Here is a 13,448-nt window from a genome sequence, read left to right as displayed (position 1 = left end):
AGATTAGGAAATGAGACAATTAAAGTAGCAAATGAGTTTTGCTATTTGGGGAGCAAAATAACTGATGATGGTCGAAGTAGAGAGGATATAAAATGTAGACTGGCAATGGCAAGGAAAGTGTTTCTGAAGAAGAGAACAACGAGAATAGATTTAAGTGTCAGGAAGTCGTTTCTGAAAGTATTTGTATTGGAGTGTAGCAATGTATGGAAGTGAAATGTGGAAGATAAATTGTTTAGACAGGAAGAGAATAGAAGCTTTCAAAATGTGTTGCTACAGAAGAATGCTGACGATCAGATGGGTAGATCACATAACTAATGAGGAGGTACTGAACAAAATTGGAGAGAAGAGAAATTTGTGGCACAACTTGACTAGAAGAAGGGGTCAGTTGGTAGGACTTGTTCTGATGCATCAAGGGATCACCAATTTAGTATTGGAGGGCAGCGTGAAGGGTAAAAAGTGGAGAGGGAGACCCAGAGATGAATACACTAAGCAGATTCAGAAGGATGTGGGTTGCAGTAGGTACTGGGAGATGATGAAGCTTGCACAGGATAGAGTAGCATGGAGAGCTGCATCAACTCTGGACTGAATACTGCAACAACAACAACAACAACAATGTCCACAGTCTCCCAGTCCTCCCGCCAACCCAAAGAATCAGCTACAACGGAGCAACCCCCCCCCCCCCCCCCCCACCCCCGTCCCCTCTTCCCTTTGTCACCAAATACCACTCTGGACTCTAACAACTGAACCATTTCTTTCATCAGGGCTTTGATTGTCTCTCATCATACCCCAAAATCAGTGACATCCTATCCAGAGTCCTTCCCACCCCTCCTAAAGTGGTGTTCCATTACTCATCCAACCAACACAACATCCTCATCCACCACCACGCCACTCCCACTCCCAACCCCTTGCCAAAGGGATCATATCCCTGTGGCAGTCCCAGGTGCATGACATGCTCAGTCCAACCACACAGCACAGATTTATTCTACCCCATCAGAGGCTGTGCCATATGTGAAAGCAGCCATGTCACATACCAACTCTGCTGCAAACGCTGCACAGCTATTCACGTTGGTACGACTACCAAACAGCTGTACACCAGGTTGTTGAGAACAAAGTTGACTACACGGTGGTACAACATGCAGCAGAGCAAAACATGTTCAGTTTCAATGGCTGCTTCACATGCCAAGCCATCTGCATCCCTCCCTCAAATACCAGATGCTCTGAACTACACAGACAGGAGTTACCTTGCAACACATTCTTTGTTCCCATAATCATCCTGGCATCAATCTCTCCTGGCCCACAGCCCCACACCCTCCACTTAACAGTTTCCCCTTCCTCCATCCTGTCGCCCCCTCCCAATTCACGTACCCGCATCACCTTCAGCATGCACCACTCCCCACCAACTCCAATACCCGTACATAACATGCCTAGCTCATGCACCTGCCAAACCTTACTTCCTTGTTCCTAGCTGTAAAATTGGCTGCTTCCCTCCCTGCCACTACCCGTCCACACCAATCCCTTCCCCAGCCTCCTGCCTCTCTCTCACCTTCTACTCAGCACACTCGCCACGACATCCATCCCAACCTAGTCCACTTGCTTGAAATGAAGCACTGACAATTTGCGTCCAGACAGTGCCGTTTAGGTGTGTTTGTGTGTGTGTGTGTGTGTGTGTGTGTGTGTGTGTGTGTGTGTGTGTGTGTGTGTGAGTTAGTGCGCGCGCGCGCGCCTGTGTGTGTGTGTGTGTGTGTGTGTGTGTGTGTGTGTGGGGGGGGGGGGGGGGGGGGCTTGGCTTGCGCGCACCCTCCTTGAAAAGACATTGCACTGAAAGCGAGCATCCTTGAAAAAGGATTACTCTGAAAGCGAGCAAGTTTCCTTTCTTTTTGTGTGTGTGTGCACCTGTCGATGAGTTGATGCTTCTGCTTTCTGGTGAATGGTATCCTTTACTCCTAAAGTATTTACAAATTTTATTTCACACACATCTACATTTATACTTTGCAAGACTCATTAACGGTTGTAGTACATGGTGCTTCAGCTATCTCTGTCATTTGTTCCCTTTCTGTTCAAACTATCAGTAAGCCTCAGCAAGAGTGGAAATTTTTCATGTTCTATCATCATAGCCAATGCGGGATAAATGTAGGATGAAGAAATACGCTGCTTGATGCTTCTTCAACAATATTTCATATTAAAAATATTCCGGGAGCTCAATAACGAGTCCCTAATATAGATCTGCAGAACATTTTATGAAAAGGAAAGTCGCTACTCACCGTATAGTGGAGATGCTGAGTTGTAGATAGGCACAACAAGAAGACTGTCACAAATAAGCTTTCGGCCAGTAAGGCCTTAGTCAAAAATAGACAACACACAACACACAACACACACACACACACACACACACACACACACACACGTATACACACGCTCACGCAAGCACAACTCACACACGACTACAGTCTCTGGCAACCGAAGCCACACTGCAAGCAGCAGCACAAGTGCATGATGGGAGTGGTGACAGGGAGGGGGTAACGAGGAGGATGGGGCGGGGAAGGAGATGGATGCTAGGATAGGGGTAGGGGACAGTGAAATGCTGCTGGGGAGCCTGCAGAGATGAGGTGGAGAGAGGTTAGGGTAGGTGTGTGCAGTCGGGAGGTTAGACGGGGGGCAGTGGAAAGGTAGCGGAAAAGGTGAGAAGTAAGGATATGCTGCAGAGAAGGTTCCCATGCGCAACTCAGAAAAGCTGGTGTTGATGGGAGGGATCCATATGGCACAGGCTGTGAAGTAGTCATTAAAATAATGGTTGTCGTGTCAGACAGCGTGCTCAGCAACAGGGTGGTCCACATGTTTCTTGGCCACATTTGTCGGTGGCCATTCATGGGTACAGACAGCTTGTTGGTTGTCATGCCCACATAGAATGCAGCACAGTGGTTGCAGCTTAGCTTGTAAATCACATGACTGGCTAGCCCATCAAAGGCAGGACTACTTGTGAAACCAGATGAAGTCTAAAAAATGTCCATACTGTGGTCTCACAGTTATCTATGGCATTTTTAACTACATCAGATATTTCAATTCATGCAGTGTTTGTATCATGGTGTTTATGAAAACAGGACTGATATTTATCACATAGGTTGAATATGTATACAACCATCTAAGCATGAACAGTATCTTCTAAGGATTTTGATACCATGGGTAACATGCTGATGACTGGTAATCACAGGGTGACTGTGCATTTTTCTGCTTAAATATATGATGGACTAATGTTTTGTTTTAAGTGGGGTACATCCCATTCAATTCATAGAGGAAAATTAAATTTTGTGTGTGTGTGTGTGTGTGTGTGTGTGTGTGTGTGTGTGTGTGTGTGTCAAGACCGGTACTATATTTCTTTGCAACAAACTTGGACATGATTATGCTGAGAGCATCATTGCCTACTGCTTTACAAAATATTCTCATTATTATTATTATTTCTTGTTCTGTCTATTGTGATGTGTTCTTAGTGGAAAATGCCAGTGATGGATATGAGGCATTGGATTTCTGCCACATAATAGGCTCATTGCAGCTAGGGATTCACTGATCCTAAAGAAATTCAATGGCTGTTAGCTAAGATCCAAAAAAACTTTTTCTTTCAGACATGCAAACTACAGAACTTCTTCCACAACATATGGAATGACAAGTGCCTGATACTGGCAGTGTGTACTTATTTTGCCCTGTTTTGTATCTTTCTATATTCTTCATGGTGTTATGGTGACATGAGACATCATCTTCACTGTTCTGCATTTAACATAGTTCAGTAGTCAGCAATGGACTGGAGCTCTTCTCAGCCAGACTGTATGTATAGGGACATATTTGCAATATACAGCTGTGAGCAATCAGTATGTTCATGAACTCTGCCATATATTGTAGGCCCCTTGGTTATTTGGTAACACTGAAGTCCTGCATAATCAGCTAGTAAAGCATCACAATCCCAACATTTAATGTTCCATGTTACTTTGTGCAGTTTGACCTCTGAGCACAGAAAGTAATATAACACAAATATAACATCATGTGCTAAAAGTCAGTGTGCCAAAGTCTGACTAATATCTCTTACTTAGTCAACCTTTCCCAACAAGGTTATACAAATAAAGTGTGGCTGTGTCCCATTCTTTAGCCATTAGCATGTTAGTTAAACTGAATGCCATGTAACATTTAGTTTGAACACTGAATATATTTAAAGTGACACTACAACAATAACAAAACAAGAAAGAATCACAAAGAAAGTTAAATTCCAAAACTGCAAACCAACTGTGAGTAACATCATTAAATGAACATGATTACATGAATGAAACAACAAGTTTACTGTTACCAGTCACCGTTTTATTTTTTCCACGACGCGTTTCGAAGGTTTAAACCTCCATCATCGGGTGGATTTACATTTGTTAGTATTACATATGTGTGTATGTTGTGTTACGACATTTGGAGGAACTTGTGGCACTGCCTAGTGGAGAAACAAGACACTATTTCAGAATATGGTTTTGGATAACTTTTGACAAAAAATTAAACTGATATTTAATGGTAAACTTTAATAAGTAAACTAGAGTACCTCCAGTGGTCACAGGTTCCTTTTTCTGTCGTAACACTTCACATGTATACTGCCACATTTGTAAACAAATATGGCGTCTGGAATCAGCTGGGTGCAAGGTTCGTACATGATTACATGATTTTTACAGTGTCAGTGAGAAAAAGAGCCTCACACAATGCACACAGTTTATCTGGTACTTACCAAGGAACAATGTCTTAGAGTAAGCTTCTTGCCTGATATACAAATGAGGAACTACAGAAAATACAATATTTTTTATATTTCCTAATTACATCAGCTTTTCATCTTGCCAGCAAATCTCTGCCATTCTGGCCTGAGATGGGCCAACCAGGACCAACAGACCACCATGTCATCAGCCAATGTCAATATTTGGATGCAGTATGGAGGCCATGTGGTTAGTACACTGTTCCCGTGACCACTGTTGGCTTTGCAGGTCTTGGAGCTGCTACTTCTCATTCCAATAGCTCCTCAATTGGCACCATGAGGCTGACCACATCCCAGTCTTCCCACCAAGGAAAAACCCCTGGCAGAACCGAGAACTGAACATAGTTCTCCACATGGCAGCCTGCCATCCTGAACACTCAGCTACAGAGGTGGAATAATCATCCTGGCTGCCCAGTTATTTCTATTCTCTGATCTCCTCCACCTATGCATTTCTATCATGACCTCCAACACCTTCAATTTATCTACAAACTCCTTTCTTTTATCCATAAAACTAACTACTTTTTGATTATATAAAAATTGATGTCCACTTGAAGACCCACACTCATTAAGTTTCTGTAGTAAATGGCAACAGATCCAGAGCAGTGTGACTCTTTAATCTACATATTACACAATAATTTACACATTGCATATGATGAAAAATTGTTGATACAATGACACTAGACTTCAAATAATAATGTAGTAAGATAAAGCTATTATCAACCTGAAGACTATATTGAACACCAAACTGCTTTTGTAGGCAAGTAGACTTAGTGGAGGTAGTACGTTCTCACTTTCCTCTGATCTCTGCACAGATTTTCCCCATCACTTTAGAGCGACCTAATGTTTAACAAGAACTCAGAACCACTGTGCAACTTGGTATGTTCACTTTAAATTATCACTGCCAGATGTGCAAGAAATGATGTCACGGGCAAAAAAGCCAGGATCTGTTGAGGATTGACCCACAGACCTTTGGGTTTGTAGTGTAACAGGTCCCCCCCCCCCCCCCCCTCCCCCTTCCTCTTGAACCAAAGAGCCACAAAATACAGAGGAATTAATTATAAAAGTGACTTCATAAGTTTTTAATAACAGTAAGCACTACTGACAATCAGTATGTGAAATTTCAGGCCGTAAATGGAGGTTATCTGAGGTTAAGAATACTTTGGTTTCATCTACAAGCAATGGAAGCGTGTTCTGCAGCACAACAGGGCTCATAATGCAAACAAATTTGGTTAATATGTTGCTGACATCTTCAGTCCAAGGACTGATTTCATGCAGTTCTCCACACTAGCCTTCACTTTCACAAGCCTCTTCATCACTGCATAACCACATACATTTGAACCTTTTGACCACAGTCAAGTCTTGGTCTCTCTCTCTCTCTCTCTCTCTCTCTACAATTTTCATCCAACACACTTATCTCCATCACTAAACTAATGATTCCTTGATGCCTCTGGATGTGTGCTATCAATGGTTCCCTTATTTAATGAAGTTGTGCCATAAATTTCTCTTTTCCTCAGTCTGATTCAGTACCTCATTAGTTACCCAATATACCAATCTAATATTCACCATTCTCCTGTTGAAGCACATTTCAAAAGCATCTACCTTCTTCTTGTCTGAACCATTAATCATTCATGTTTCACTTCCACGAGGGGTTAAAATGCAGACAAATACCTTCAGAAAAGACTTCCTGACATTTAAATTTATATTTGATATTAGTAGATTTCTCTTTTTGCAAACTGCTCTTCTTATTCTTGCCAGTCTGCACTTCACATCCTCTCTACTTCAGCCATTGTCAGTTATTTTGCTGCCAAAATAACAAAACCATCTAATACTTTCAGTATCTCACTTCTTGACTAATTTCAACAGCCTCAACTCATTTAATCTGAATACATGTTATTGCTCTTGCTTTACTTTTGTGGAGGCTCACCTTGCAACCTCTTTTCAAGACACTATATGTTCAATTCAACTACTCTTCCAGGCCCTTTGCCATCTATGATAGAATTACAGGGTCTTGGCAAAACTAAAAGTTTTATTTTCCCTCCTGAGCTTGAATTCTCTTTCGAAATCTCTCTTTGACTTCCTTTACTGGTTGCTCAATGTACAAATTGAAAAACTTTGAGGATAAGCTAAAAATATGCCTCACTCCCTTCTTAATTAATACTTTCCTTCCATGTCCTTCAACTTTAATAACCTATTTCATTACTCATTTCATAATTTACGTTTTGATGGGAGGCTGTATAAATTCCTCTTCTGTCAAATATCGACAAAGAGCCTCAACAATTATTAAAACTGTTGGAATTGTAAAAAACATCTTTTTTAAATTGATATAGACAATCTACAAGGGTGTGCTGAAAAGTAAGGCCTCCAAATTTGTTATATGAAAATTCTTAAAGCTTTTGAGATAAAACAAATCTTATTAACATACTTTATTCTTCATGGTTACATACTTTCAGCCCTCTGACACTAGAGGGCACTGAACTGTAGTGTATGGTGCAGCATCATGTTGGTGCATGAGAAACAGCATGCTGTAATTGATGTTCGAATTCAGAGTTCCTCCACATATCGAGCACCCTCTCCTTCAACATGACAATGCCAGACCATACAGGAGCACTGCGACATCTCCAGCAATCCAACGCCTTGGATTCACTACCATCGATCATCCTATATACTGTCTTGATGTGGTGCCAAAACTTAAAGAACACCTTTGCGGACTTCACTTGGACAGTAACGAAGCAGTGCAAGCAGAGGTAATGTTGCGGGTTCATCAATAAAGTCAAACATTTTACATTGATAGTTTGAACAAACTGGTCTCTTGTTGGGAGAAATGTGTTCATTGCTATGGTGACTATGTTGAGAAATAAATATGTAGATATGAAGAATAAACACGTAAAATGTCAATAATGTTTGTTTATTTAGAAAGTTTTATGAGTTTTTACATAAAAAATTCAGAGGCATTACTTTTCAGCATGGCCTTGTAATATGGCAAATGTATAATATTTATGAGACCAAAACATATTAGATAATATTGTTATACCTGCCTCAGTACAGAAAATATGAATCACGATAAATAAATATCTTGTATTATGTTCAAATTATGAAACAGGCTTACCTAGAACAGGGGCATCATTATCCAGAAATTTCATGAGTAGATTTTGAAAAACTGGAAGTCCTGTTGGTGCACCATTTGCTGATGATATGGAATCTTTCTCATCAGGTCCATCAGCGTCACCTGACACCAAATCATTCTGACGCTTCTCCAACAATTTAGCAACAGCCATTGCACGATGTTCACCAGAACGCTTATTACTTACTGCCCACTCGCAAAGAATTTGGACAATTGGTTCATCCTGTTGTGCTGTCTGCCAATAATAAATCACACTTTTTTAGTATCTTGTGGACACTGAATAACATTACGATAGTCTTTTCTTTTAAAGTCAGAGAATTATTTATAGGAGCACAGTGTGGCCCATTTAATGTGAACACTTCTTGCTTACAAAATACAAGCTTTTGAAGATGCATCTGTTGATGCAAGTAATTGTGGATGGTGGGAACATTTCATACATTATCCTAAAGAATGATCAGTACGTACAACAGTGATAACAAGGAATGGAGTGGAAAACTTTCTTGGCCTCTGATTTCTTTATTCCAATCACTGTTTAGTTTTTCTTTGCCAACCTGCTTGATTCTAAGTATTGTGTGTCAGTCTTGTTAATCATTGTTCCATTCATAAGAATTATATATCTGACAGCCTCTTCATCCATGTACTAATGTACTGCTACTGGAGCTAATCCTTCCTTTGATTTACCCCTAGTTGTGTATAATTTGTAAAAATGGAGAGACCACTGTGAATCCTGGCTATAAATTTAATATACTGCCATTCACTAATTATTTCAATAACTCCTCTTAATATAAACACAGCAAACCTGTACTGTTCTTCTTGACACAATATTTGACTAAGTAAATCACTATCATCATCATCAAAACCATGCTCTCTGATGTGCTCACAGTACATACACTATGTGATCAAAAGTATCTGGACACCTGGCTGAAAATAACTTACAAGTTTGTGGTACCCTCCATCGGTAATGCTGGAATTCAATATAGTACTGAAGGAAGTCAATATGGTATTGGCCCACCCTTAGTCTAGATGACAGCTTCCACTCTTGCAGGCATATGTTCCATCAGGTACTGGAAGGTTTCTTGGGGAATGGCAGCCCACTCTTCATGCAGTGCTGCACTGAGGAGAGGTATCAATGTCGATCGGTGAGGCCTGGCACAAAGTCAGTGTTCCATAACATCCCAAAAGTGCTCTATAGGAGTCAGGTCAGGACTCTGTGCAGGCCAGTCCATTACAGCGATGTTATTGTCGTGTAACCACTTCGCCACAGGCCGTGCATTATGAACAGGTGCTCGATCGTGTTGAAAGATGCAGTTGCCACCCCCAAATTGCTCTTCAACAGTGGGAAGCAAGAAGGTGCTTAAAACATCAAGGCCTGTGCTGTGATAGTGCCATGCAAAACAACAAGGGGTGCAAGCCCTCTCCATGAAAAACATGACCACACCATAAGAGCAGCACTTCCGAATTTTACTGTTTGCACTACACATGCTGGCAGATGACATTCACCGGGCATTTGCCATACCCACACCCTGCCATCAGATCACCACATTATGTACCATGATTTGTCACTCCACAAAGTTTTTCCACTGTTCAATCGTCCTATGTTTACGCTCATTACACCAAGCGAGGCATCGTCTGGCATTTACCAACCTGTTGTGTGGCTTTTGAGCAGCCGTTTGACCATGAAATCCAAGTTTCCTCACAACCCGCCTAACTGTCACAGTACTTGCAGTGGATCCTGATGCAGTTTGGAATTCATGCGTGGTGGTCTGGATTGATGCCTGCCTATTACACATTACAACCTTCTTCAAATGTCAGCAGTCTCTGTCAGTCAACAGACGATGTCCGCCCATACACTTTTGTGTTGTACTTGTCCCTTCATGTTTCCACTTTCTATAGCATCGGAAACAGTGGACCTAGGGATGTTTAGGAGTGTGGAAATCTTGCATACAGACATATTACAAAAGTGAAACCCAATCACCTGACCATGTTCGAAGTCCGTGAGTTCCGCGGAGCACCCCATTCTGCTCTCTCACGATGTCTAATGACTACTGACGTCGCTGATATGGAGTGCCTGGATTTAGGTAGTAGCACAACGCACCTAATATGAAAAATGTATGTTTTTGGGGGTGTCCGGATACTTTTGATCACTTAGTGTATGAGGGCACACTATGTTGTTGATATATTGCCAAGAAGACGTAAGATCAGGCAGCATGCTTGCGAAGTCTTCATGAAACCTTACAACAAGCCTCTGACTTATCAACCTCCAGCTATCTGCCAATATAATAGTGGTTTTAGTCTACAATATTCCTTTCCCTTAAATTAACCTTCATTTAAATTGCTTTTGAAGACACTCAAACTTCTTATAAACAATGTAAAGAGTAAAAGTACCAACTCACAGTATAACTGAAGCACCCAACAGTCTACATACACATAAATAGGATTGTAAACAAGATTGTTCTCTTTCTTGGCAAGTTGAACTAAAATAAAATTCTCACGTTTCTGCCTGATGAGTTCCTTGAAATGGTGTGATGTTTCAGTGAGTGTCATTCTCATCATCTGATCAAGAAAGACAAATGTAGTTAAATTTTGTTCACTGAATACATTTTCATGACGATGCAGACCAAGAGAGGATGGGAAATGTAGCCATGTATCTATGTGTGTGTGTATTAAAACCTTATCTATATGGTGAGTGGTTACCCCTACTTCTTTCATTATACGCATTCCATACATGACTTTCCAGGACTGAACTTGCTAAATATTTTTTTATATTTGTTCTATGAATGAGTTTTCATGTGAACTACATCAAAGAAGAAAAAAGACACGTTAACTTAAAACATTTTTTATACCATGAAGTACAAACTCACATTGTCTGTCCTGGCTTCTCGAACATCAACACTGGGGCTGGCTTGGACATCTTTTACTGTGGTTGACTGTGAGAAAACTTTAGAGTAAAGTGTATCAAGGCAGTTAGTGCTATCAGTACGGTCAAAATTGTGCCTGTCAAGAGCATCAAGTGCAGCTAGGACTCTTGCTGTTGTAACGCCAGCAGATGACTGCTGCCACTTGTCACATGACCACCGGCCCTCTGCTGCTCGACTTCGTTGCCGCACATGCTCTTCGGCAGCCATCAGCTGACGTCTGCCAGTAGAAATACAAGAGACAATCCCATTAGGCAATATCAGTGTTATTTACATTTAATAGATAAGTGTTTGGAGCATCAATTATTGTACAGTAACAATATTACCTTTAGCAAAATACAAAAACTAAACAATAGAAAAATTATGAAGAGTTCTTGGATTTTAAGCTCTTTACAAGACGTACAGCAAGAGTTTGAATTTAGAACAAGGCAACTGTTGTTAAAGCAAAATACTGGGTACAAGTACAAACACAAAGTTTTCAGAACACACTAGTTCCGGCATGGCTCATGCTTTCTGTATTGGGGAAGGCAGCGGCATTTATCAATCGGAACTAACCTATACCTAAGGCTATGCTACAGATCAATCTGTCACACCACAACCAAATTTTAGAGAGGGGGGGGGGGGGGGGGGGGCAAAGGCAATCTCACACTCTAACCAAATGTTTACATACCGTATCTTCTCCCCATTTCACAATCAGCTACTAAATAAAATAAAATGCTAACTCCAAGACAAAATCTACAGTTAGCTTATTTATCCTCCAACATCACATTTTCTGACAATTTACCACAACAAATCAAACTAAAAGATATGTTTTGGAGAGAGCTTTAAGGATACAGTGTACTTTTCCGGCTCAATATTATGTAAAAATCAACATCTATTTATTTCAGGCACTGTTTATAATGTATATGTTTTGCAGATTTTTGTTGATATCAGGTAATGCAGCAAACTTTCTAATCAAATTAGCAGTATTTTGAATATTTTTGAACCTTCTTAGGGTTAATAAAAAAAATTACAAAGGAATTGATGCATTTTTTTTCCAAAATGCTTCCTCAAATTGAGGTACCATTTAACCCTACGTTATACATTTGAAGGAGACTAAATTTTTACCAGATGTACATGACATGATGGCTGAGGTATTAGACCTATTTAATTCCACCTATTATGTATATTACAAGGATAAAAAATATCACATCTTACATTTTAATTTTTATAATTTGTTTCCTAATAAAAAAGTTATTTTTTCTATAATTTAGTTGATTGTGCAATAAAGCTTAGGTCTACTACATAAGTATGGAATATTGCAAGTTACAGAAAAAAATTAGACCAGTGCTTTATAAACTTAAGGAAATATTTGTACCTGAATTCTGAAAAAATGCAACATGCGGGAAACTGCAAATGAAGATATGAGTCCAATAAAACTGCACCTCAGAGCATTCCTGAAGCATAGTCTTCATCCTGCAGCATTTCTTCATCTTCAAGCTTTCTCTTGGCATTCCTTTTAGCACTTCTAACTTCTTTGGTAACCTGAAGAGCGAATCTTTCAGCTTCATGCACCCGTTGTCTGTCACACATAAGCAACTGATATTCCACATTAGAACCACATTTTATGCCTAAATTTCTCAGGACTTCCAACCTCCCTATCACTGTATCTAGTACACCAAGTTTCAATGTATTTAGTCCTACAAAAACATTCTTGCGTAATCTTTCCCATCTGCAATGGTTGAAACTTTCATTTGTATTCTGAGTACCCCCATGAAGACATTTACTAAGCAAAACAGGGTCACTCTGGTCTCTAAAAATTGGTTTTATTCATTCATAGCCTCAGGAATAGAACATTTATGGTGGTATATCTGACCACTTTCTTTTGCTTTTTGGTAACCACATCAAGAATCTGCCCCTTTAGGGCAAAGTCCGTGAACAGGGTGGTCATCTGTGGACAACTTATGAAAGTATGTGGCCCATACAGCATTGCTGTAACATCATTCAGAGGTGCAGTTCATCTAATGGTCAGTCCATAATAACACTGAAGACGGCCTTTTTCAGTTTCTGTCAATCTGTCTCGGCTAAACAGAGATTTTACATCAGATAGCAACTTTCTACATCTACATCTACATGGTCACACTGCAATTCACACCCAAGTGCCTGGTGGAGTGTTCATGGAACAATTTCATACTACTACTCTACCATCCCACTCTCCAATGGTGCTCGCAAAAAAGGAACACCTAAATCTTTCCGTTCGAGCTCAGTTTTCGCTTATTTTATTATGATGATCATTTCTCCCTGAGTAGGTGGGTGTCCTTTCATTTCTCTTTGTAGGTTCCTCAATCTAGCACCCATCCTCTCTTGCACATGTCCACAACACTCTAGTTTCGTTACCAAGGTATCACCATAAATATTGAACTCATTAATTTTATTGAAAGTCCCCATCGCCTAGATACTTCGTACATCTAATGTTATAAACAGGCACTGACCTCTGAAATATTTGTAGAGCTCCATCACACTCCATACCTCCACTGTAACCATCATAATTCTTAGAACACTGATGTTCAATATTTCTGTTAGTGTTACCATGGCAGGTGTGGCAGTACTTAGATAAGCACTCAACATCAACAACTTTTCCATTCTCCAGAGACGTATCACTTAC

At 40.3% G+C, this 13,448-nt stretch overlaps 1 protein-coding gene across 1 annotated transcript in view; it reads right to left on the bottom strand.

Annotated features, from left to right (window-relative positions):
• The window catches only part of LOC124774951 (mediator of RNA polymerase II transcription subunit 12), a 365,571-nt gene that overhangs the window by 281,534 nt on the left and 70,589 nt on the right, over positions 1-13,448 (bottom strand). The window contains exons 11-12 of the mRNA XM_047249660.1: positions 10,751-11,024; positions 7,875-8,124 (exon numbers count right to left, since the gene is read on the bottom strand). Of these exons, the coding sequence (XP_047105616.1) occupies positions 7,875-8,124; positions 10,751-11,024 (524 nt within the window). The remainder of the gene's footprint in view (positions 1-7,874; positions 8,125-10,750; positions 11,025-13,448) is intronic.

The sequence above is a fragment of the Schistocerca piceifrons genome, chromosome 2, assembly GCF_021461385.2.
Source record: "Schistocerca piceifrons isolate TAMUIC-IGC-003096 chromosome 2, iqSchPice1.1, whole genome shotgun sequence".
NCBI classification, from domain to species: domain Eukaryota; kingdom Metazoa; phylum Arthropoda; class Insecta; order Orthoptera; family Acrididae; genus Schistocerca; species Schistocerca piceifrons.
The sequence above is the reverse complement of the archived record's forward strand: the minus strand, read 5'-3'. Positions and strand labels throughout refer to the sequence as shown.